At 39.8% G+C, this 26,219-nt stretch overlaps 1 protein-coding gene across 10 annotated transcripts in view; it reads left to right on the top strand.

Annotated features, from left to right (window-relative positions):
* Window positions 1–26,219, top strand: part of dab2ipb (DAB2 interacting protein b) — a 145,791-nt gene that overhangs the window by 20,842 nt on the left and 98,730 nt on the right. For 2 of the 10 annotated variants that reach the window (XM_071466887.1, XM_071466888.1), the window contains exon 1: window positions 14,270–14,472. The exons of 6 other annotated variants lie outside the window; for them this stretch is intronic. Coding sequence is in view for 2 of the 4 variants with exons in the window: in XM_071466885.1 (XP_071322986.1) it covers window positions 2,219–2,258 (40 nt within the window). In the remaining 2 variants the exon portion in view is untranslated. Of the gene's footprint in view, window positions 1–1,962; window positions 2,259–14,269; window positions 14,473–26,219 lie in introns of those variants that run through there. 2 more of the 10 variants (XM_071466885.1, XM_071466886.1) reach the window with 2 other exon arrangements.

Raw genomic sequence — 26,219 nt, forward strand, 5'->3', positions numbered from 1 at the left:
CGGGCTTTAAATAAGCAGCACGATGAATAAAAACTACACTGAGATGAATAGGAATCCACAGCAAATCAGAGAGTGCTCTCATCTCGTCTCATCCTCCGACTGAACAGTGAGCGGCTGCCTCCTCTATTCTTTTGAACTCTTCAAGGTTTTGGCACAAACATGCCAGAGACGGAGAGCGCTGTTATGCTCCCACTAGAACAACTAAGTTTAATTTTACTGAGGTGAAACTTTATGTATTCAGCTTTAGAAAAGTTCTCAACTCTTGGTTCTTTAAAGATGCTGGGGCATATGCTGCCCTATTTTCCAGTTTTTACTTCTTCCGTAAATATTTTTACAAGCTGTAACATTTTAGATAGGATTAAATAGAACTGGATAACTGACCAAAGGCTGTTGAATGATTTTTACATGCCTTGTAACCCAAATACTGCCTCACATGTATTTTAAGTATCTTAATATTCCCTCTGATGTTTAATTTAACAAAGGCCTCCTCGCCTCTCTCCTCAGAGTTTATAATTACAATTAGCTATCATAAGCTAGAATGGTATTTATTGTGCCAGTCACTCTAATCTATTTTGCCAGCACATCACTAAATAATGGATTTTTATGCTTTGCCAGTGTTTTTTCTTACAGTTTTAATAAAGATGAACTCAAAACATCTGCAAATAAGAGGAGCTATAACTCACCAAAAACGTGAGATAATTGAGATAAAGGGCAGTATTTTAACAGTCCAAAGCACATGGTTTGAAGCACACGGTGCAAGTGCATTTAGAGCGTATCATTACATATTGTGACTGACCAGTGAGCCCAGCCCAGACACACACGCACTAGCACCCTGAGAGGCAAGGAAGGGCTGAGTTAATCAATGCACTGCGCACAATAAAACTTTGGTTTGTTATGAAAATGTGGTGGGACAAATTTAGGTAATGAATGGGAAACATTGTGGCGGATTTGCCAAGTAGTAAGAAAGAAAGCTTTTCTGCAGGGCCTCATTTATATCCAAGGGACATCCATGACGCATGACAACGTTGTGCAACATACAATATGCCTGACTTAAGACCAGTTTTTTGTTGGTCAATCGTGCAATCACTTTCCGCTGCCTCAAGACAGCAATGCGCCAACAGTGCGACAGACTAAACTTCATGGGCGCTCAGATGGGCTTAAGTGTATTTGCTATTTAAAGTGTCTGCGCTGGATGGGAAAATCACTACTGCATCAGTCCGAAACTAGCAAAGACACTTGCACCAAGTGTAAGATAAAGCTCAAAATGTTTTCAAGGAAAGGTTGACTGAGCTGTATTTGGTTGCAATATGTGACTGAATGGGCAGTGAAACCCACGTTAATGACGTGCATGTGCTGACATGCTACATAAAATTAGTCGTTTAATTAATTAGTTGATCAAAAAAATTTAAACTTAATTTGATACTCAATGAATCCTTTCAGTCATTTTTCAAGCAAAAAACACAAACTTTCTCTTGTTGCAGCTCCTTAAATGTGAGTATTTCTCTGTTTTTTTTTATCATTGTAGACTTTGGGTTTCTTCACAGGCTGGACAAAACTATCAATTTGAGCTGTAAACACCTAGCACTTGCTGTTTTGTGTGTCAGATTGAAATGAAAGTAGAAACCATGCCCAGCCAGCACAGCCTGGTCCAGTTTTTGAGTCCGCCCATTGTTAATATTCAGGTTGCAGTACTATGGAAGTTCCTGAATTCTTCTGGCATGTTAATGTTTTCCAAACTGATGTTACTCAGTCCTCGTTATGATGAGAAAAAAATATGCTGAGAGTGAAATTGATCAAAGTGGAAACATTCTGCACTGCCACAACCCCCCCCACCACCCGTCTCTCTCTCTCCCTCTCTCTCCACCACAACGTGGAAACTGCTCCTCTCATTCTCTCTCTCTCCTCCCTCCAATTCTGTGCTCCGTTATACTCTCTCACTCTCTCTCTCTCTCCCCCCACTCTCCAGAGAGGGGTTCAGTCAGACAGATGTAACACAACAGTAGAAGCCTGAGCTGAGCTGGCAGGCTGCAGGGGCCAGACCAGAGCCAGCAGCTCTGACTGGAGAGAACAGCGAAAAGGACACGGCAGCGCCTTCGGCAGAGGGGACAAAACAGTAGTTGCAGTAGCAGTTTCAGTAGTTGCAGTTCAGTTACCGAGCTGACTTTGCCTCAGGATATGGGTGTGTTGATCTGGGCTCTCATCACCCTCTGAATTTAACATGGATCCTGACACCAGCACCCATCCAGAGTCACAGCATGGTGAGTGAGATTTGAAGAGTAAAAGAGGAGAAATAATGAGAGTGATACTGTGGGAAAAGTTGGAGGAGCGTGTTAGAGAACAAGGGAGTTGGGTCACATGGTTTTCCTGTTAGGTTGCTATTATGACTAGGCTCTCAATTTGGCTCTTAAACTGTTGACTAGGGCCTCTGTGGTCAAATGAATAGGACATCAGTCTGTTCTGTTGGGTAGGGGGTTAAGGGGTGAGGGGGGTTAGATGGCAATGTGATGAAATCAACTGCCTGCTAAAGACATTTCGCTCTAATGACCTTCTTGTCATTAGTTGAACAGGGTTGTAAAGTTTTTGGCTTTTTTGTTGCTGTAAAAAATGGTGTTTTGAATGAATTCTCTGTAGGATTTGCCTTGGCTTCAGTTTTTTGCTGTGGTGCAGGCTTCATGGAGCAGGAAGCTCTCCTCTTGCTCTTTGAATGGAATAATGAACTATGGGAGCCGTGGGTGTACCATTTCTCTTCAAAAGCAGCTAGATAATTTGATGGTTATGTGAATCCGTATATTTGTATGCTGTGCAGTGGTTGCTGTATGTGGGTGTTTGTGTGAGAGACCCACAGTGACATGAAAGAATGAAAGTGGGAGATAGAGGGAAAGAGAAGGGGAGAGACAGAAAGAGAGAGAGTTATGTACACAAATAAATCCAGGGGGATCTAGACTGCACTGTAGGCCAGCGAGAGTGCTCACTCTTTCTCTTCCCCCTCATTTTCCGCTGCCTCTCTTTTTTTTCTCTCCACTGCTCCAAATGTTAGAGCCCAAACTAGATAGTTAAAAGGCAGAAAAAAATGGTGTATTATTAACTGGGCCAGAAAAGACGATGTTTTGTCTTCATGGCCGACGGGAAGGACTCTGCTGTGCTGCTGATGAAGAATGTGGCTAACAGAATGAGTCAACAGAGAACATATTTCCAAGAGACCGTAGTTTCTCCTCGCCAGCGTCTAAGCCACATTGCTTTATACACTGGGCTTTCTGCCATGACAGCGAAGGAGAGACAAAGAAAGGAGAAAGAGAACTGCTAAAGCTGAAACTTGAGCATTTTTATCCATCTCCTGAGATGTGAAACTTCTGTTAGTAATCTAACCCATAAATTGAGCTTTTTCTCACCTTCACAAGAAAGTTTCCCAAAATAAAACATCGTCATGCAGTAATATTCACTTTCCCCTCTCAGCCAGTCAGCTGGTGCATACAGTTTGAGGAGATCCCTTCTAGGTCCAGTATAAATAGAAAAGGGAGCAGAAAGGGCCAATAATCTGATATCATCCGATTACATTCTCACCTCAGGCTTGCAAGCTGCAGGAGGAGTTCATGCTTCTTAAGGCTTGCAGGCATCACTTTTCACTCTTTCTCAGACACACAGAAACACCTGCACGTACAGAGGTATCATTGCTGCTGTTAGCAACAGATCTAAGATCATAGTGCTTTGCGTTGCATTTCTGCATGCATGTTTTTTCATAAATTACACATGGGTTTGTGTGATCTGCTTTCTGCATCTACATATTTTCTGTTTGTATCTACAGAAAGCAGATAATTGCTAATGCTGGACATCCTCTTCAACTGTAAAAGCATTCATACCATACAAGCTAAATTAAAAGTAGTCACTTGAATAACTGTGTTGCATGTGTGCACCCAGTAGGTTTGTCAGGAGTGAACTGAGAAACTAAAAGTACTGACTAAAAGTATTTCTCTTTACAAGCAGTGATGCCTAATTCAGGCCTTAAAATGAGCATAACCACTAGCTTATAGGAGCACACAGAAATGAGGGGAATGTTGAGGGAGGGAAATAAAAAGGGAGAGGCAGAAAAACTCCTTATCCATGGCCTTCATTGACATGTAAATAGGTCTGTATGTTTTTGTCCTAGTTGAGAAAGGTTGAATGCTTGCTCATGTACTGGAGGGGAAAACACAGGCACACACGCTTTTTGTTTGTGTGTGTGTGTGCGTACTGGTGTCAGACAGAACTTTGATTAGACAGGGATTAAACCGGCTGAGATTTCTTCTCTTTCGCTGTAAAGCATTTTTGTGAGAAACAAGGGGCTTTTCACTCATTTTCCGTTTTGAAGTGAATTAGGGTTTCTGACTGCACTTCTAAAATTCCCAGATTTTATCCAGATGAAACTGTGGTCTTGTGGGTGAAAGTGCTGCAGGGCTTTGTCTTGAAGAAGAATGTTCAGCTTTTAATAAAAGATTTATTCTTACTTGTGTTGTCATGTGCTAGAATCTAGCCAGACTTTGGAGCTGGGTGGTACATGGTGTGTAAATTTAGGAACTGGGCTGTCATCTTAGAAATTTTAATCTAGAGGAAGCACTATCTTACACCAGGCCTCATGGCCAAGTCAAGTTCATTCTGGTATGGAGACTTTCCTCACTCTATTGGGTTACAGCCTTGAGTGTTTAGAGACTGATAGAAACATGATGTTTAGTCTGTCCTGTTTCCAGCTGTAAACATCTTTGTGTGTAGGCCTGTGTGTATGTGTGGATGTGCATGTTTCTGTACTTGCATCTTTTTGGAAGAAAATCTAGATTTTAAACCTTTAAAGACATTTTTGTAAAGTGGGGTCATTCTGGCATACCCCTCTTCTTCAAATGACTATTTCAGTTATTCAGGACTTGCATTTGAGGGTTGGTTATGGTTAGACTGGCCCTAAACTCTGGAGAAAAACATCAGGGTTTTAAACGTACTAGATATTCAACTTTCTTCACTATGTAGTCGCTTAGTTTCTCTCCTGTTTGTTGCTGCATGGGCAGGTAGTGTATGGTATCACTATTTTTCTGCCCAATAAATGAGTGGGCTGTGAAAGCAAAACAATGAACTAAAAGAGGCTAAAAGGCCTATAGAATTTTTTTTCTCTCTGTGGGTTCATCACTATAAGTGACCCTTTTCACATTAAAGTTAGTCATTGCATTTAATGTTGACATTGATTCTTACATCTTAAACTTAATACTGACATCATTATCAAATGTATATGGTGAACAAACAGTTAATTATTCACATATTCAGCAGAATCATCAATCATTTGAAGTCAAATGATCAGTGTAAGTCCATTATTCACTTTCTTTTTACTCTTTATTTGGTCTCTACCAACTCTGGAGGGAAATATCTGGCACTTCACCAGCTAAAGATAGTGACCAGCTGGTGAACATTCAGTAGTATGTTCACCAGCTGGTTGCTATCTTCTGTCTGTCTGCCATGTGGTGCCAAGCCAGTAGTGTACAATGGGCTTTAGAGCTGAAAACCACTGCTTGCTGCAGCCAAAAACGACACTATGAAAGCAGTGAGACTGAAGCAAAACAACAAAATTGTGGCCTCAATGGCCAAATAATTGACATGAGGTGCTGCAGAGCTGTGGGGGACTACAAAGTCAGCTGATAATTCTCTCAAGGTTCACCACTATGAGCGACCCCTGCCACATTGTCACATGATACAGTGTCATCAAAAAAAAAAGATTGATTAAAACTGCTTTAAATAAATAAAACCCCTGGCAAAGTCTGGTCAAATTTTGGAACCATAGAAAGTCCTTCTGTTCATGGCTGAGATGATGAATGTTTTGCTTAAGGTAATCATGTAAAATCATGGGGTAGCAAGCCTGTGCAGGGCAGCGTTAAGGCAATGCGCCACATAGTCACTCTCTTCTTGTAGACTTCTGATCCTGCTGCTGTAGCATTATCAGAAGCATTTAAGCTAAGTATATATATGAACAAGATAAAATAAAAATCCAGGCCGCTTGCTGTACTCCTCCAGAGGTCAAGGCAAGTGACACTGCTAGCTGGACTGGAAGAGAATGTCAGGGGTAGTTTTAAATAACAGGCTGTATGTTGTGGCACAGGCTTTTCTAAACTAAACTAACCTCGGTTGACCTCTGATTTGTGGGTTAGATGTTATTTTGAAATGAAAACCAAATAACTAACTTTACATGCACATCTTTTACTTGAATAAACTGGTTTTGCCATTGTATTCTCTCTAAAATTATTAGAGAAAACCTTTATAAGGTATCTTAAAACATTCAGATTGAGACTGACTGCCTTTCACACTTGGCTTTAAAATTCTTCTCAAATGCATCTGCAGTGGATGCTTGTGATGGTATTTTTCTTCTGTGCTTATTTTTGACTTTATTTGTGGTGGAAACTGTGAATATTTCTGAAGACAGAGAGAAAAAAACAAACATCACACACATTTGCAGCCATTGCCATACAAGAGGAAAGTCAAAATGAGAAAAAAAAACACAGAGAGAGGCAGGAGATGTTAAGTCACTTCGGTGGTCTATGTATGGAAGCTCTTTGGAGCTATATATATTTACTACAAACTAGATAGTCCTTCATGGAGGTCGAGGACACGCTTGTTTGACACTGCATATTTGGATAAATGTATCCCTGACCATGTCCAAATGTGGCTGGAGGAGTCCGGTCCTGGTGTGTCCTCTGTGCATTTTGGGATGCTACCACCGGTGATTGTGTCAGAAGAATGAATGAGTAAAATGGAAATAGAATACATTTTGATCTAATTTGCAGCTGAACTAAGGCGCCTCCAGGACCTAACTCAAAAACAAAATTTTTTTTGGCGCAATTGTGTTTGCTTTACTGAAGCAAATCAAACCGAACACAAATTACAAGAGACTGCTTGGCTTGAGACATCATTTGTGCATGTGGAGAAAAAACAAAGTAAATATAGATGAGTTTGAACTCATCATGTTGCTCTTTTGTAATTTACGGTTATGTGATTTGTAATGGTATGTTATAAAGATGTCTCTCTCCAGAGTAGCAATCTGCTGATTGTGATGTTCTGTTTCTTTGTCTGTTATAGTGAGTAATTTGTCTGTTTATGATACATAACCACAATGAAGCAATTGACAAATAAATTAAAATTTCATTTCAGTTCCTCTTTCTCTCCCTCACATTTTTCTTTATCTTCATTTTTTTTGATTGTTGAGTTTTCAGCTTTATAAATATCATTTAAGTTTAAGTAACATCAAATAAAATTATATCCCAATTCCTAATAGCAACACTACAACTAGATCTTCCCTGTAATCTCAATCATCTCTTGTGTATTACCAGTCACTGATGTTCTCAACAAGACTATGTCAAAATCTAGTATATAGCTTTGCCACATCTGATTTGCATTCTGGCTAGTGTGGTTTTATCCCTTTATCTGTTTGCCTCTCTCCTGCTCTCTGTTCTCACATATACATTCTTTTAATACAGCCATTATATGTCTTTCTGTTTCTGTTGTCAGACAGGGGAACAAGTATGAAGTATTGACTGAAATGCAGCCCATTAAGACTTCATGGTTAATCAGCAGTCACATTTCCAAGCTGCTGCTCTGCTTTGCTAAAATCTTGATTTTATAAACATGATGTCTGACAAAATTATCAAACACATAAAGACAAAGACTGTGCTGTGATTTTGGCCATATTTACTCATAAAATGATTGCTCACGTTAGTATGGCAATACAGGCAACTCTTTTCTATGGTAAGTAGCTATGGTTTGTCCAAAAAGTAGCTATATTTGTCATTACGAGCTTTTTTGAAAATAAAAAAAGTCACTAAAGAGGTCTAAAAAGTCAGTTAATCTAGCGACAAAGGTGCAACACCACTTGTTTGTGCCAATTCATTTTGAAAGAGCAATGACCAATGGAGAAACTCCAACACTTGGTCGGCCTGACCAGTGGTGTATCCTAGTGGCTCAAGCACACTGCATTTGGCTAAACCAAAGGTATAACTTTATCAGTCAGTCAGTCAGCGGCATTTGCATTAATGGGGCTGGCCCCGCTGTTACAGCCCAGCCAACAATGCAGACTCTACCTTGATAGTTACTGGCCCACTGAAAAAGAACAGATAGTTCCTCTTATCAAAAAGTAAAATAACTAAAATAGATCATAAGATGTTCCTGCTGTCATAAAAGGGCCATAGCTCCTGACTAACTTTGGAGAGTAGCACAAAAAACAAACAAACAAAAAAATCATAAGTGCAAGAACATGTCCTTATCCTTTTTTCTCAATCTGATGAGAAAATGTGAAGTCTTGTTAAATTTGTACAGGATTCAGAAATGCTACAAATTCCACATTTTTAAATTGTATTGTGATTACATTGAACTATCACTGCATTTTTGCACACCTGTAGGTTACAGAAAGAAAACAGAGCAGATTACTAACCAAGAGATCCACAGATGTGAGGTCACATAGGAGATGACAGATGAAAAGTTCATCAAACCAACTACTCTGGTGATGGTGGATATAAATAACACTGTCGGAGCAAAGCTAAGCAATAACCTCAGAGAGCTGACTTGTGGCCAGCAGCAACAGTGGCACAACTCCATTTGGCCCTGTTTGTCAGAAAGCCACCCTGATGATAGACTGTCAGTCAACAGAGCACTGCTGAGAAGGGGAGGTTAGGGGGGTGGAGGGGTGGGGACAAGAAACAGAGAGAAGCAGTGCTCTGCATATGAGACAATGGAGCATTAAGGACAACTTGAATGTTTGCACAGATGTAAATTGTGCCTTTGCTGCATGTCATGTAGATGTTAAACATGTTAGTGTGGGTGCAAGCGCGTGCATTCGTGTGTCACTGTGTGTCCATGATATGTTTTGCCGCTGAAGTGTGTGATGTGTGTCTAAGTTGAAGTGACTGCAAGGGGCAGAAACTGAGCCAAACGCAGCCATGAGCTTGTTACACGCTCACAACAAATTTATGTTGGGAATGTGCTTTTCACGTCTCTGTAAGTCTTATGTAAATGTGCTGGTCCCACACTGAGCTGAGTGCCAGAGAGGGTGAGAGTGGTGAGGGAATGAGCTGTGGAGGGAGAGTTGGAAAATATTGACTGTGTGAAAGGAAACTGGTAAAGTCAGAAAGAACATAAATACTAGCAGACTTAAGTCTTTTCCTGGGAAATTCTAATCAAAGTAGGATTCTTGAATTGTAAGATAAACTGATCTTAATCAGTGTTTCGTTTACCCTTCCTCTTTTTTTGTGTGGTTTACCCAGCTCCAGATCTGTGATGATCCAGCAGGGTGTTTATTCCAGTGTCAGTGCTGGTGGGAAAATGTAGTAATATGAGGCTGAAATTAGGGCTTTGGAAAAGCACCAACATTAAACTTTAGATGGTTGATTTCAAGTCTTGTGATATTCTATCTGCTTTGTTTTCACCATCACAATTAAATTGCACATGATCATGAGGTGAACTGTAAAAATGTATTTTTCTACATCATGCTGTTCTGGGTGTGCTGTCTGTAAAATGCCCACAACATTTAGGGAAAATGTGAAAGAAGAATTTTCTCAACTATAGACCAGATTAATTAAAAAAAGATGAGATATATAAGGTTATGATATGTGTGTGATACTGTCTGTGACAACCTAACCAATTAAATGTCACTCCATATGGTGGCATTTCAAGATGTCAATGGGGGCACTAAAGGCAATGACTGTATTTCTGTGTATTTGTCTGTGTTTTTCTATACTAAGATTGAGTTGTTCTATTGTTTAAAATACAATATCAACATTTAGATCCAATATGTATATTTCTGTAAGTTCAGTCAGAAAACTGTTGTAAAAGAATTGACCATTTATAGCAAAATATTGTCAGCTTTGGCAGGATGAAGGATTTCTCAAAGAATCTAAGCAACATCAAGGATTCAGCTAGAAGAACTAATCCTAAGAGCGTTAACGATTATACAGGATCAGATCTAAGTAAAGTCAACAATAGCAAATATGGGTCATATGACGAAAGATTTGGTGGTGGAGGGAGCTACAGTAAAGCAGGAAACAGCATTTGCATGGGGGGTATCAGAAGAGTTATAGGGCTCTACCTACAGTAATTGTGACAAGTCACTCAGAGGTCAGCATGTCAGTCTGCATGATCAGGTTTAGGGGATTTTGATAGTTGACTGTAGAGAGTGACAGAAAACATATGGAGAGAGAGAGAGGTGTGAATAGTATGTGATAAATGTCGTAATGAAAGCCGGGCCTTGGCAGATACGTGGTATGCATTTTAGACCGGTGGGCCCCAGACTCTAACCAGTTCTCGCCTTTTATAAGCTGAATTCCCTTTGGAATCCTTCCATAAAAAGCACTTGCTGGCATGGCAGGCATGGTCGCAGTCTGACCCCACGTGCCGCACACAAGTGCCTTTGTCTCCAAAATGACAGATATTGGCATTCCTGACCATGTCCAACTCTTCCTACAGCTGAAATACACATTTCTTTTTTCTCTGCCTGTACTGGCAGGAAGAAATGAATCCTAAGCCAGAAATTTGAGTTGAGGATTCTATGTTTTAATTTTTGGTTGTTTTTTAGCATCCAAGCGCTCAGCAGAGTATAGAATGGCACATCATTAGGATACTGGAGAGATTAGGCAGACTATTTCTTGTTTGTCACTGATGGTTCAGCTCTTTTGTCACACTGACACTCTCTATTCTTTACTTTCTGCTTGCTGTTGGTATCCTGTGCTCTTTTCTACATCTTCCCCTTATATTGTGTATTTTTCTCCATTGTTGCTGTCATTCTCCTGGCTCAGGTTCAGCAGAGACAGTTTCTGCAGGAAAATTCTTTAGAAAAACGGTTTCTTTGTTGTTGCTTTTACTCCCAAGATCCTTACTTTATGTCGCTTTTGCACAAAAATCTGTGTATACACAAATGCAGGGTGAAACAGAGTCTTCAATATGCATTCTCCTAACTTTTCACACGTTCTTGGACATAAACACACACAAATTGACTCAGGAAAATAAACAATGTGACAGGGGATGAGGGATTACTGAAACAGAAAGGGAGACGAACAGAGAGGAAGATAAAAGGAGAGGCGTGTCTGAGTTGTCTATAGGAGTAGACTGCTTCACTTTTTGTCCCTGTGTAACTCTATAGCCCACATACCAAAGTACTCACTCACTATGTCACTTCAGGCTTTTGGGTTTCTGTCTTTCCCATTTTACTCTCACTCCTTCTTTTCCAGTGTTTTTCTTGGTAATTGTTTATTGAAGGTGGAATTAGACTTTAGTCAAACTTGGGCCTAAACAAGCATCCGAGTCTCCCGGGTTCAGTCTGCTCTAAAACACTTTGCCAGGCCTTTGCATGTAACTGTTGAAAACAAACTTTTTCAAAATGTTATGTAGAACTTACTGTTTTTATTGACCAGTTCATCTTGGGATTGAATTTCACACATGGTAAGGTTAAGATATTTGCTGACAGAAGTTTAGATGAAGATGGAAGTCAAGAGTGTCATAAAGTTTGGGTTATTGTGCTGCCCCTGCCTCTTGACTTGAGTTTCAGCCATTGTCTATCATCATTTAATGGCAGATCACTAACATACGCTCACCCCTATACATCTGTGAATACCTGTGAACAATTGTCTTACATATTTCTGTACTTAGCTCTTTTAAATTGCACTTTAAAGGGCACTGTGCTTTTCAGCAAAACAAATATGTGAAAACAGCCTCACTAATTCTAACAAGCTGTTTTTGAAAATTTGGAAGTGATCATGCCAGTCTTCAAAAGAAGTAGTATTCACATGCTAAAATGTGATAAATGACTTATCATCAAGCTTTGGTGCGCAACAAAGACAAACTCACAACAAGATGTTGAGAGTTTTAGTTGTGCTGAATATCTCAGAAGCAAGAAACATATTAAAGCAATAGATCAACACATTTATCCCATCCTCACTGATGTCACACAGTTACACACTGCCTCTGCAACACAGCAATTTGTATCATTTCACTTTTACTGGATATGCACTGTTTCCATTTTGGTTTTGGAAACCAGGACTCTAAATGTGGAGTGGAGGAATCATGGAGCTGTCTGTCATCAGTTTATTTAAACCTATTGGCTTTTTAATGCTCTGTTGCAATTATTATAATTAAAGTAATTATAGATGTAAAAGTAGTTTGATAAACATCTTGTCTCCATAATTGTCTGCCAGATAAGTCAATGGAAAAATGTTTACCTTAAAGTCAAACTTGCTCATTGAAGAACTAAATGGTCTATTAAAGGCTAAATAAATGTAAATACATTAAGAACACTTAGTAATATAGAAGTAGTAGCAACATTAGAACAACACAGATGGTTTGAGAACAGGCTTTCAAACTATCATTTTCGGTATTTCATTTGTGTCCTGTGCAGTCTGGTTTGGTAAATGTGGCAGTGCTGCTTATAGAGCATGTTAATGCCACACCTTAGTTTTTGCATTTGTCTGCATTTTTAGCCACAGTGGCAGCCTGGCTCTGGGGATTACAGTGTTGATCTCTCAGTCCACCTCTTTGAGCTGGACTGCAATATCTCAACAACTGTTGGGTGGATTCCTATGACATTTAATACAGTAATTCATTGTCCCTACAGGATGAATCCTGTTGACTTTGGTGAGCCCCTGAATTTTCTTCAAGTGAATTTTAATAACTTTCTGTAACAAGAGTTTTCATGTTGTACTTTCAAGTCAGTTTTGAACCAAACAGTCTGATTGGTTCATTCAGTTTCACTACTTGCTTTATGACCAAATACCTGCCAACCTAATGACATTCCAGTTCATGTTGGCATTGTCACTGTGAGCATGTTAGCTTTTCAATGTTAGCTTCCCGATGTTAGCATGATAGTTTACTTAGTGTTTTTAAATGACCATCTTCAATGATGTATTTTTACTAGACACATGACATTTCACATGATAGCAATAATAAATAAATTATGATGATATAACAGCAGACTGTATTTGAATAAAAGCTAACACAGCACAGATTAGCTACAAGGAGAGATCATCATATGACATTTTTCTTATTACACAGCCCTAAGGCTTCAGTGTGACTAGATGTGGTGAGAAGAGGAGAGAAGGAAGACACTGAAGTAGAAGTGATCTGGTGCGAACAGCAGGAGGACGGGGAGGGGGGCAGGGAGGGTCTGATGTCACCTCTGTGGACAAATGTCTTCCTTGACAAATGTCTGGCCAAGGACAGCAATAGAAACATGAGAGTGCTGTTCTTCAGCAGGAAGGAGGAGGAAGGAGGGAGGGACATGGGAAAAGACAAGGAAACATCCCAGCAAGGCCACTTCTTACTGTAAAAAACTTATCACCTGTGCTGTTGCATCGTTTAGTGTGGTGACTGTAGTCTTTTGCTTAATCATGGTTTGGAAACTTGTTTGGGTTGAATTTGCAAATTAACTAGTTTATCTCTTGAAAAAAGGAAAAAAGAGAGACATTGTTCTTTGCAACACTATCTGTCTTTCTGTTATTTGCAGCCTATAAAAATAATTTGTGTTTTAAATCCCAATGGAGTTTTTTACCACTTTGAATTATTTTTGTGCCTGAAATGTGCTATATAAATAATGTTTTCTTGACTTGCCATTGCAATAAACATAGAATAAGTATTTTCAAAATACTTTTATTGAATGTTTAATATTGAAATATTAGTTGGGCAAAGTGCCATTGTAAACAAAGACAATTGTACAAGTAATTGCGCAGCATAAAAACTCTCATGGTCATCAATAGATTCTCTGTAGAATGTAGCCTAAGTGCACAGCAAACTTCAGCTAATGCTTTAAAGCTGGAGTGTGGTAGCGAGGCCCGGCCTGGCCCCGCGGTTTTTGGTGAACCACAACACATACTCTGATTGGTTGGGTCTGAGGTAGGAATTCAGCTCTCTGAGCTCTAAACTCCACCTCCTTCACCTCCTACTCCTCCTCCTCACAGCCCCGGGCGCTGAGGCACGACGGCATTCCCTGTGCACGAGCATGCACACACACACACACACTTGCACAGTCTCACAGTCTCTGTCATTCACTTTCTCAAATGAAAGGGGCTGTAGAACAGGGAGTTACAGACATTTAAAAACACAGAGCAAAGATGTGAGAGAAAGCAACAAAAGACAAAGAGAATACTCCTGCCCTCTGTTTGTGTGTGTGGGTGAGCTTTTTTTTTTTCTCTGTGAGAGCCTGAGTAGGGGGAGGACCTGAACCCTGCTAAGTGCCCCTGCAGGAGTCCACAGGACCATACACACTCACACTCACACTCACACCCTTACACACACACACACACACACCACAAGCATACTTGCTCAGTCCACTGCAGCCTGAATGAGTGTAGAGGGAGAAAAGAGCAAGGAAGCAGGAGTGCTAGAGAGGGGAGGAGAAATCGCTGGAGTTACTACTTGTTGCTCTTGGTTTTCTGAGCGGATTCAGGATGATATTCCTTCTGCTTTCCCTGCGGCAGTTGGACCTTGTCTGAGGTGAGCACTAACATTCCTTTCTTTTTTTTTCTCCTTCCACTGGTCAGTAATTCTGTGAGAGTGAAAGGGGTCTGAGTTACAAATTTTGTGAGTTTTTGTGTGTGATTGTTCTCTTGGTGGAATGGCGGAGGGGTTTGAGGTGTGGAGGGAAGCTTTTTATGTGCCAGGGAAGCAACATTACCACACTGATCTGTCAGAGACAGGAGCAAAGCAACTATCCTTTATGGAAGAAACAAATGAGGAGAAAAGAAGCTGTTGAATACTTGTCAGACTCAAAGACACTAAGAGCTGTAACATGTGATTCTGAGCTGTGCTTCTACAACTAGGGCAGCAAAATGAGAGAAAAAACCCAGTCCAGCTCTCAGTCTCTCCAGACTCTTTTCTGATTAATGCCTCTCTTTCCTTGGTGTTTTTGTGTGTAGCTTGGGGCTGCTTTGCTGACAGGACCATGCAACATAAATGTGACATTTATTCATAACCTGTCCGGTATGTGCATGTGTGCTGGAGGAGTAGCCCACTTCCAGGACACTGTGGCAAAGGCACAAGGTAGTGTTTAAGTACTTTAACAGCATGTAGTCTTCATTTATCAGCTCCTGCATGATTACAGTGTCTTCTGTGCCTCCTCTACCACAGATAGTAGCTCACTTGAGTGTGCAGCTTCACCATCATTCCTCCAGCAACATGTGTTTACATGCTGCAGTCTATTACCCACACACACACACACACACACACACACACACACTAGTACTGAATGTCAACAATTTAAAAAGTTGCTTTTTTGGAGTTAGATGTTAGATGATAATTATGGTGACATTAAAGATTTATGTTAATTAAACATTTTATGACCTTTTTGTTTAAAACTTGTGTCAAGCTGGGGAAATATTTAAAAATATCCAATTCCATTTGGAATTTTTTTAGATGTGGAGTTTTTTTGGGGGGTTTTTGCAGTAGAAGTGCAGTGCTGTGTGTCCGGGTGTGGGGCGGGCATTGTTGTCCTATTATTAGAGCAAGCCGGGCCAGCCAGCAGCTGTGGGGAAGGAAGTAGGCTCAGAACAGCCGGAGAAGAGGGATTACTGGGAACACTGAGCGGGAATTATGGACTGACTGCTGGAATGGCATTCCTAAGGTGGCCGAATCAGTGGAGGGGAAGATGAGTGAGCCAGAGCCCCAGTCAAAGATCAGTGTGGATCATAAGAGTAAAAGAAAGACAAAGAGCGAACAGTGAGCTGACGTAACCCACCCTGCTGTAACTGCAGATTACAGATGTTATACATATGGATTACTTGGTTGTTAATTTATTGACCTGGATTTGTAAAGGGATGCAAGTAATACATTTTTCATTAAATTAATCTCTTGGTTGTTTTTTGATTAATCGTAAAATATCAGAAAATAGTGAACATTTTTCAGAACCAAAACAGCAAAAAGAAAACAAAAAAAAAACAGAGAAAATTGTGACATTTCAAAAGCTTGGTAATTTATCATTTATCAAAACAATGTATTATTTTCCTGCAAATCAAATAATGAGCTTTTGAAATAAAAACCACACTAGAAATTGCCATATTTTCCTACAGACCACAATTCACATGTTCAAGAAGGCCATTTTAGACTGAATAAAAGGTGATAAATAAAATACAAACCTAATATACCCTGTCACTGAGTCTGCTGACCCACTCTTTGCAACATCTTTATCTGTGGCCTCCCAGCCAGTGGAAGCTAAGTGCTCTGAGGTAAAGAAAGTGGAAGGAGTTTCTCACAGATAGTGATTACTCGGTGATTGACTGCTGTGATAAACCGCTGCCACTCTGGCTAAAGAGATAATAGCATCCCAGTATTACTCACATATCTCTGCTACTTTTCCCCCTCTCCCCCTATAAATCCCTGCTGTGTGTTCCAGTGGAAAACGCCTGCTTAACGTTATTAGATACTGTAAATATGGCAAAAGCTTTGATACCTGTTTTATATGCTGAGTTTGATGAGTATGTTTAAAGGTGTCTGTCTTTTCCTCCATCTCTGTAGTGTTGAATGTAGACTGTGGTGCGTCCTTTTTGGTAAAAAAAAACAAACAAAAGAGACACCAGTAGAGCTATTTGGAAATCTCATCAACTGTCTCTCGTCAAAAAAATGGAAAAGCACTATGGTGAAAAGATTTCAAGATGAAAATATTTTGTCTTGATCATACTTGTTTATGGTTGTGAAACCAAAGATCACACTCCAGCTGCGTGTACTCCTGGGGAAATCATGGTAGAGATGATCAGACATTTACCCTTGACTAATCCTGGGTATACAGTTGCCGAAATACAGGACTTAAAATGTTGCTAAGCGTATTAGTCACATTACAAAAGTGAGCAAGAGAAAAGCGCATGGGTCTTGTCTGATTTTCAACCTAACCAGTCCATTTAGTAGTGACATACTCAATGTTTGTTTCATGTGTATGTGTGTATGGCAGTGGTGTAGTTCTCTGTATTTTATTATTGAAGTCTCTTATTTCACATATTGTCCAGAGTGTCTTCACTCATACTTTACTGTAGCTTCCAGACTTTTAGTAGCCCAGGACATGCCCTCATTTCCCCCACTCTCCTTCCAGCTTTCCTTTACCCCTCCCACCCAGCTCTCTGAAGAACAGCTATGTAATTAGTCAGCATCATAAATCACAGACAACAGAAGGGATTTTGATATATGTTTGACAGCAATATATGGGGGCGGTTTCACTGTGTGCGTGGATTCTGGTTTTGGGGGAGTAGAGGAGGGTAGAGGGTGCGCACATACCATACAATTACCATATGAACATGTGTATTTGCAAGGTATGTTCAGTGCATCCAGAGACACATGCTCTGTGTGATGATGTGTGAGATAAATGATCTGGTTAGTATGTGTCTCAATTTCTTTCACGTTACGTGTTTGGGCATGTGGGTGCAGCTGCAGCCTTTGTGTCTGTATCTGCCCTGGCACTTACTGCTCATTAAGATTGAAATCAATTAGCCATTTCATTCTTGTGGACCATTAGTGATGACTGTGGAAAACTATTAATTGTGTCCCTGTTATGGCAATGAAGAGCTTAACGTCTGAATTCAGTGCCGCCAAAAGCCTGGGTTTTTTAATTATTTGTGTTGTTGCCCCAAAACACTCCTTAAGCAGCAAGCAACTGTGGAGATGTATAATACACATGGAGAAGGGAAGAAACTGAATTACTTCATACGTCAATAATTTATTGAATTTAATGATTTTAAAAATAAATCTGCATGGCATGTTTACAGGTCATGACTAATGAGCAGCATTTACATAAATAAAGAAGTTCCTTCTGTCAAGGAGTGGAGATAGTATGATTACTTTATTCCATTTCTGCATCCATTTGTTTGTTTGTCTTTGAGAATATTTTAATGTTCTGGTTGGAGTGAAATTTGCTAGCCACATTTGCACCCTCAAGAGGAAGGAACCTTTTCATTTTGGAGTTCCATCCTTGCACTTTTCGTCTTTCCCAAGCGTCTCTCTTGACATGTTGGCAGTAAACACAATATTGCAGTGGAAATTTTAAGATTCTAAATGCAAGAAGTTGTTTTCATGTTGTGCACATGGATGGAGGAAGAGGGCTTCAAGGAAAAGGCTGTTCCACACTTCTCTTAATAAACATGTTGATGTATTGACTGTGATTATTAATCCAACTGGAGTCTGTATGTAGTTGTTAATAGCTGAATTCTGTGGCATCTATCAGCAGATGTGATGCTGTGACCCTGACTCTGCTTATTGACATTGATGCCAATGATCCAATGAAGCTGCCAGTCAAACGGATGTATGGGCTCACTGTGTGTCTGGTTGTATTCATGTAGGCTCAGCATTTGACAGGGTTGTAGTGACTGTAGTGTCAGCATGTGTGCTGTGTGCCACTGTGCTGCCTGTAGACGTACTAACAGTTGGCGTTAATACGTTCTCAATACATTAATGGTGCTACTGAAGTCAGTCTGCAAACAGAGAAAACTGTCTAATATCTGTCTGCGACTGTGACAACTGAGACTGTGTGGAGTTTGCTGTTGACCTTTAAATGCTGCACATCAAATAATCTTTGTTTGACACACTCCATTTAAATTAGTTTTATTTGAATGTTTGAATGAATTCTTTAGGTTGTGAATCAGAAAACGATGTCAAATCCCATCACAATTACCATGGCAGCTTTCATTAACATCCCAGGAGTGGTTTCATTATTCACTGTCTATGCAGAAAAGTGCTGACATTTTTTTTCCTATAGATGAAACCATCACTAATGTCTGTCTCTCTGCTTGTTATCTTAAACAGATTCTTATTCAAATCCATCAATGAAACCTGAGCTGTACAGTCCTACAGAAATGATCCACATTCTGTTTTGGTGGTGGTCCAGTGTCCATGTTTGTAGAAAGAAGTTAGAAATGGAGAGTTAACAAAATGAACAGCTTCAGCAAGAAGTGTTGTGACCAAACTAATGATGGTATGGTAATGTGGCAAAAATTTAAATAAATCAATGTGTGAAGGAATTGCTGAGGCAATGAGTCGTACCCACTTTCACATTATGAGGCCTTTACAGTCACACAGAGGCATTGCCTGTTGCTATGGCTGTATTTTTATAAAGGCAATTCTGGGACTGAGATGTCTCACAAGGAGTTGATGTTCTCTGAGATTGCCTGCAATAATTTGCATATGTGATGGTAGTGTTTATTTGTGTGTATAGGTAAAGGTGTGACACATTTTGTGTGTGCCATCTTGTCTGATAAAGCCCTGTTGTGTTGCTTCATAACGTGCCCACCCATTGAGATTTCAATGAGCCAGGAGATAACGGAGAGAATATTTCAGGGCTCTTGTCTGTGGGTGTCCAGCAGTGGATCAATGTCTAGTTTAACGGTTTAGTAGTGTTTTTATGTGACTCATGATGCTTATAGTACATGTGCCTATTTCCCTTTTTTAAAGCTAAAGTTTGTTTTTCGGGAAAGTTTGTATTTCAGGTGTTTGTATTGTGTGTTTTTGTGTTTCCCCTTACACATTTTCCTGTTTTTTTTCCTCCACAAAGCTACGAACAAGTCAAGAAGACAAATGGGCAGCAAGTGGTTATGTTTGTATGACCTGTGAGTGAATGACGTCACTCACAGCATGGTGTAGAACAAAACTGTACTGTTTACATCGAGGCACTCGCAAAAGCAAACAAATATAGATTAAGTACTGTAATTATAATTCTGGTTTATTCTAGTGTATTTTGTAATTCTTGCCATCATATCTATCACTTGTGATAACTTTATTTACTGAGATTCAGGAACATGGCAACATTGTAACAAAGTCTGACACAGCAAGAAACACAAGCCAGATAGTTAGATTGATAGTAAACAAGGAACCAGTTGAGCTAGATCATATAAACCACTTTATTTGGAGAAAATCTCTCATTTTACAGGAAAACATTGTGTGTATACTGTCTGGATGTTTCTAGTTTTGGTAATAATTCACCATTGTTATATTGCTTTCCTTTCCAAATAATTTTCCCTGACCTGAGTTTTAACCTGTCCCATAGTTGTTTGCTCGTGTCTCTTGCTTTGTTCAACTCCTTTTTAGACATGTTGTTGTATCCCTGAATCTCAGTAGTTCATTTGATGAGTTCAGTGTTATTATTACAGAAATGAATGAAGGCCAAAATAATCAAAATAAAACCCAAGCTGTAATAAACCTCAGTTACTCTTTAATGGAAAACTTGCAATATTCTAAAAGAAAATGTCCCACAGCCACGTAAATAATTTTTTCTGTTGGATTTCTTGCTCTTTTATGCTTGTGTCCATCCTCTTTTCAAATCTGCCTTAACATTGATGTACAGATGAACAAGCTTTCATCCCAGAGTTCCATCAATTAAGTCTGTGGGGACAAAAGCCCATCAGTGAACCAGGCCTGTGGCTGTCAAAACAAAATTAAACTGGAGTGCCTCCTCTGTCTGCATGCACAAGTCCTTCTACTGCACTCTATGAGAATTCTTAAAACTACTACTCAGGCTGTTTACTCTAGAAAAATCCAGCATGGACAATATATTTACAAGGTTGACATGGCATTACAAAGTTATCCAATTACAATCCTATAGTTCTATTACTGCCTATAGGTGCACCCTTCACTGTTCCCTGATTTATGAGGCACCACTGATGAAAAGCTCTTTGAACTTGACATTAAAGTCCTGCTAACTTGTCTCTTGTTGTGCAATTTTCAAAGATGCCATGAAAACAACTATCAAACTTATAAATATTCATCTGAGGCTGGTGGGGCAGTGAGGGTTCATCACTGCAGTTGCAGTGTTTTCACACAAGGCAATGAAGTATTAAAGCAAATATATATATATATATATATTAAAAAATATATATTTTATGTAGACACTTGAGAGAAAGCAGAGGATATGGGGACTTTATTAACCATAAAATGCAAATAGCCATCTGTTCAGTGACATTTAAGTCTGATTTTGTCATCTATTTAACTACATTTAATCAACACACAAATTTTTCTCACAGGCAATGAATCACAAGGCTTTCTTTGTTTCCATGGTAACCAGTAAGGGGATCAGGAGATGTTCTACAGTGTCGTTATTCAAATCAACAAAAAGACAAATGCTGCTTCCTGAGAGAGACTGAACACATACATGACAGTTTAATTTTTATAAGTTTATTTCCTGGTAAATTATTTTATTTCCTCATGTACTTCATGATGCGCTCTCTCTGTGTTGTACTCCAACACAGAGAGAGGGTGTCCTGATAGCAGTGTTATTGTTCAAGATACATTCATGACACTTTTAGTACACACCTTTTGTGATGGATTATTGTACTCACAAATGGAAAATATTTAAGCTCTCTCTGTTTATCAGTTCTCCTTCCCAGTTTATCTAACAGTGTTCTCTCAGTTGATCACATACATAAACACATGTACCGTGGGAGCAAGAGAGTGTTGAGCATGTAAGGTGGCCTAACGTGCTGAGACAAAACAGAAAACAGGAAAGAGGGGAAAATGAACTCCACTCCCAAAGGTTCCCTTTTCTCTCCAATGTACCTCACTTCCTCTCACATAACTCCCCACCTCCCACTTTGACCCTTAATACACACACACACATACATGCACATTCACATTCAAGTTCCAACAAAACATCAACTATTTTAATCGCAGATTGCTAATCACAAAATTTGTATAGGCAAACATGCTGATGTAAAATAGTTAAAATCAGAGTAGTTCAGGTTATAATAGTCTGATTTTAAAGTGCAGTATTGAGCTACTGTTGAGTTGCTTGTCAGTGTCTCTGTGGAACCAACCGGTGAAAACTGCACTGTCCCAGATACTTGTACTCCTCCTGTGTCTTGCCCCCGATCTCTGTGAATAGCTACACAAATACAGACACACATATATACACATGCACGCACACATACAGGCAGAAGGTGTACCTTCTGTCATTGGGGCTGTACCACTTTGACATAAAGGACAGTCAGTGACGGAGGTAAATGAAAACGTTAAAATACAGAGCTCTAAATCTGCCCATTTCCTCCCTTTGGCCTTCCTGACAGTTAACATTTTACTCTGCGGAAGGACACAGACATGCACACAAACACACCCACAATGTGTCTGTGCATGTGTGCAGGGGAGAGACACTGAGATTGCTGTTTATAGCTCGGATGTGGATTCCCACACTAGATTAAGTGTTGCTGATCAGAGGGATGACTACACTTACAGACCGTGCTCAGTGGCAAATAGATTCCACTTTGAGTGCCTGTTTTGATGCTTATCTTTGTTTTATGTTTGAGTGCATCTGTGTTTGTGTCTTTGTCCACATGTCTGTGTGTGCGGACTTGTTAGCAGATTCCCTTTGGCTGAGTTGCCCTCAGTGTGCCGTGCTGAAAGGGTGTCATGCCGGCTCTGTTTCCACATTACTGGGAAGTGCAAAGGTGTAGCTCACCTCGATCAGCTGCCCAAGCTGTAAGATTTTAACAAACCGATATAAGCAGCCGTTTGTCTTTGCAGTTTACTTGGTTCTTTTACAATCTTTTCATTACTATTTATCTGAAAGGTATAAGGAGCCATGCTGTTTTCTCATCTGGTCTTTCATAGCAATCCAAAACTAGCACCTAAAAATAGAGTGAGACCAACTTTTATGGTGCAAGGAATTAATTAGGTCTTGGTAGCCAGGAGAGATAACTAAGTTAACACTTCAACTTCTCAGTAAATCCTTCCTGCAGTGTAGGGAATATATTCCCCTGTCAAAAGAATCTCGGTATCTTTATTGGTGTATGAATCTGGTGCAAACTACTGATTTAGATTTTAAAAAGAGGTGAAATCTAAGAAAGTTAATTCATGGAAGTATTTTGTTATGATGTAAGAAGTGTCGGATTGCATTCAAGACTAGTTTAATAATCAAAGAAAGGAATTTATGTAGGTATGGCAAAGTAAAGGAAGTTGATCATCTCTTTAAACAGTAAGAGTCTAAAGCCATGATAGTGGTTCTGTGTGCACTAAGCGTAGCAGTGCTTAGAGCCAAATGCCAACGTGAACGTGCTACTATGCTCACACTGACAATGCTAACATTCTGATATTGGCATGTAGGTATTTGTTCATAAACATAGATCCTGTAGGTCAGCCCAGAAATGCTCTGCTGGGTATTTGTATTGAGCACAGATCAAAAGGAGAAATTATTGCACGATTCTGAGGTGCAATATCTTCACACAACTGTATAAATCTTCTGGTTGCCCAGAGGCCTGCTCTATGCTGAAGGGGCATTGGTTGTTGTAAACAAACAAAAAGTGATGAGAGTGAGGATATGCATTGATTTCTGGGGGTACACACAACCTTGCAGGGGGAGATAAAGGGGAGAAAATACAAGAGGTGAAAATCTATTTTGAAATGTAATTTTTAAAATGTGTGTGCCCTTGGGTGAAGAAGCATTCAGCAGTATTTACTTTGACGTGATGTTACGTTTGATGTTGTGTGATATACAGTTTGTATTATCCACTCATCCTATGGCACAACATGACCGTATGTTTGCCTCTGTTTGAGAGGAGCACTTCTCTAAGAGCCAGACTCTGTGTGTTCTCTCTCTGTGTTCATGTGTGTGTGGCAATCCTTGCAGTACATTGACTTACTGTAGCCACTGCAATTAGAGAGATGGAAACGAGTGCTCATATGCCAAGCTACGCATGCAGGTGAGAGCTCAATTAACAGTCAGCACATTTGCACATATCAAAGGTCAGTGGTTGATGGATGGAGAGGTTTTACAGCACCATTTCTTGCCAGCCTTAGTATTGCCTGTGTCACTGCCAAATCCCGAGTCATGCCTCCTTAGTCTGACTATGTGGGCCACTTAAATTTCACATGGCCATTTAACAAATTATGCCTATTGTTCATATGACAATGGAGTCTCTGTGGCTGAATAGGAAGTAGAGACCCTTATGTGGGCTGTGACTGAATTCCATAAATTCCAACATAAAGAACATGAAGTATAGTGAATAAAATGGGAAACAAGATCAGGTATTATCTTTATTTAAATGAGATACAAGTAATCCACTCCATTAATGTCACGTTAACATACCAGCGCAGATGTGGGTTGTTTTGTCCCACATTTGCTTTGTTACTGTATAGTTTTGTGTAGTGAATGAGTGTGAATGGGAACTGGAGTGAGCAAAGAAAAGAAAGTGAGCAATTAAAGAATAGAACAAGACAGGGTGATTCTTTCTTACAGTTACAAAGAGGGGGGGGGTGCTATAAAGAGTAGCAATAAAAAACGGAGGAATGAACTAAGAGGAGGATAATTGAAGCACTGCAGCTCCACTTCAGTAATGACATGTTTTGTTACCTATAAAACTGGCTTCCTGGCTCTCTCTGTCCTCTAATTTTTTTCTGCATTTACAGCCTGTCCTGTCAGAGCAAGGACTAAAAAGAAACTGGACTTAATATGTGTATAATATAATATCTTGTTTAAACTCATTAATTTAGTTACAATCATTTACCATTAAGCAAGATTGGTTGTCAGACCAATCAAAAGTCAATATTAATAGAACTAGTGCAATAAGAAATCCAGACCTCGCACTGGCACAAGGTTTTCAATATATCAAATTACATTACTGTTAAAGGTAACAGACGTGAGCTTTGTTTTGTTTTTGTGTTGTAGCCAAACACCACCATCAGTCCTGTAACAACAGACTGTTTAGGTGATTTAGAATATTGGAAAATCTCAGTACAACACTCATTTCTGCTTTTATTCTTCATCCCTCCACCACAATGTGCTGTTTGACCTGGGATTTAAAGGGGAGTTCCCATTTAGATTAAATAAGAGCAGGATTACCAAAAGGAGATGGACAACGAAAACCTGCGGAGAGCTTACAAAGTATTATGTGTGTGTTTGTGCACACACGAATATGTGCATGTGCATATGTTCCCCCAGAGGGATCAATGAATTTTCAATCTATGTGTTTTGTGCAGGGATGAGTACACAGATGTGAGTTTGAATGTGTCCAGCGGTCTCTGGTTCTTTCTCATGTGTGTTGTTTTGCTGGTCCCAGTGTGTTTGCAAGGCGAGTGCTCATTTGTTTGATCTTCAGAGGATTGATTAGAACAGATTTCCCTGTGTAAGCGTTGACCTAAACGTCGACAGCGGAATGTGGGCCATTCACACTGTAATCCTGATATTGTCTCTTTGATGAGCGTAGCACATGGCCTCACTGTGTGTGTACTGTGTCACCCAGTGTGCGTCAGTATGGGAAAGACTCAGAGTAAAGCTACATGCTAATTAAAGTAGTTCTGAAACAGTACATCAATAAGTTTGCCAACAGGTACTTGATCATAAAAGTCATTTGTTAAGCAAAAATACCGAACATTTGCTCCTTTTAGTTTCTAAAATGAAACTGTTTGTGTGTTTCCTCTGTTGTTTATACCTGTCAGTTTAATATATCTGGATTTTGGAAAAGGAAACAATCTGGAAATGTTACCCAAGGCTCTTGAAAATGAATAAAAAAATGATTGCTTGAGGTATATCTTACACTTTATGGATTTTGAGTCTCAAAGACACCATTTCTTGCTTATTGCATTGACACTATTCAGTTACATGTTTTTACACAAGCACACACTTTTAGCTACAAGCATTGGTCAACTATTTCAGGTTAGGTGTTGTTGGTATTGTTGAGTGCTATACAATAAGAGCTGGTTCTGTACTTGGTAAGGTAAACAGGTGGTGACGGTTTTGGCAGACGATGAGCTCATAGGATCCTCTCTTTCTGGTGTGAACTTCACTATTGTGTTTCGTGGGTCTGTGGGGGCCTATAAGATCTGAAGGCCACCAGAGGAGGAGGAAGACAAGGAAATAGGTACACAACCACAGGAGAGACCACTGGCTAAGCTTTAATCCACACAGCAGCCTGCCAATACACAAGCTATGAAATAACACTATCAAAGCTATGAGCAGGTCAATGATACTTAGAGGTATTGCAACAACAGTTTTGCGACGTCTTGGAAACATCATGATTTGGGGCTGGACAGCTTCCCATCAGAGTAAAATGAAAATTTTACCCTTGGTCAGGACACTGACCCTAAATATTGGAGTAAATCTACTACAGAATGGCTTCAAAATAAGAAGATCTGCATTTTAAAGTGGGCCAGTCACAGCCCAGACCTTAACCCAACAGAGATGCTGTGGAATGACTTGAAACAGCTCTGTTGGAAGAATGGTCCAAAATCCGTCCTGAACATTGTGCAGGTCTGAACCACAGCTGCTGGAAGAGCTTGTTTGAGGT

The sequence above is a fragment of the Trachinotus anak genome, unplaced genomic scaffold, assembly GCF_046630095.1.
Source record: "Trachinotus anak isolate AG129_WGS33_773 ecotype Australia unplaced genomic scaffold, CSIRO_AGI_Tana_v1 ptg000028l, whole genome shotgun sequence".
In the NCBI taxonomy this organism is placed as follows: domain Eukaryota; kingdom Metazoa; phylum Chordata; class Actinopteri; order Carangiformes; family Carangidae; genus Trachinotus; species Trachinotus anak.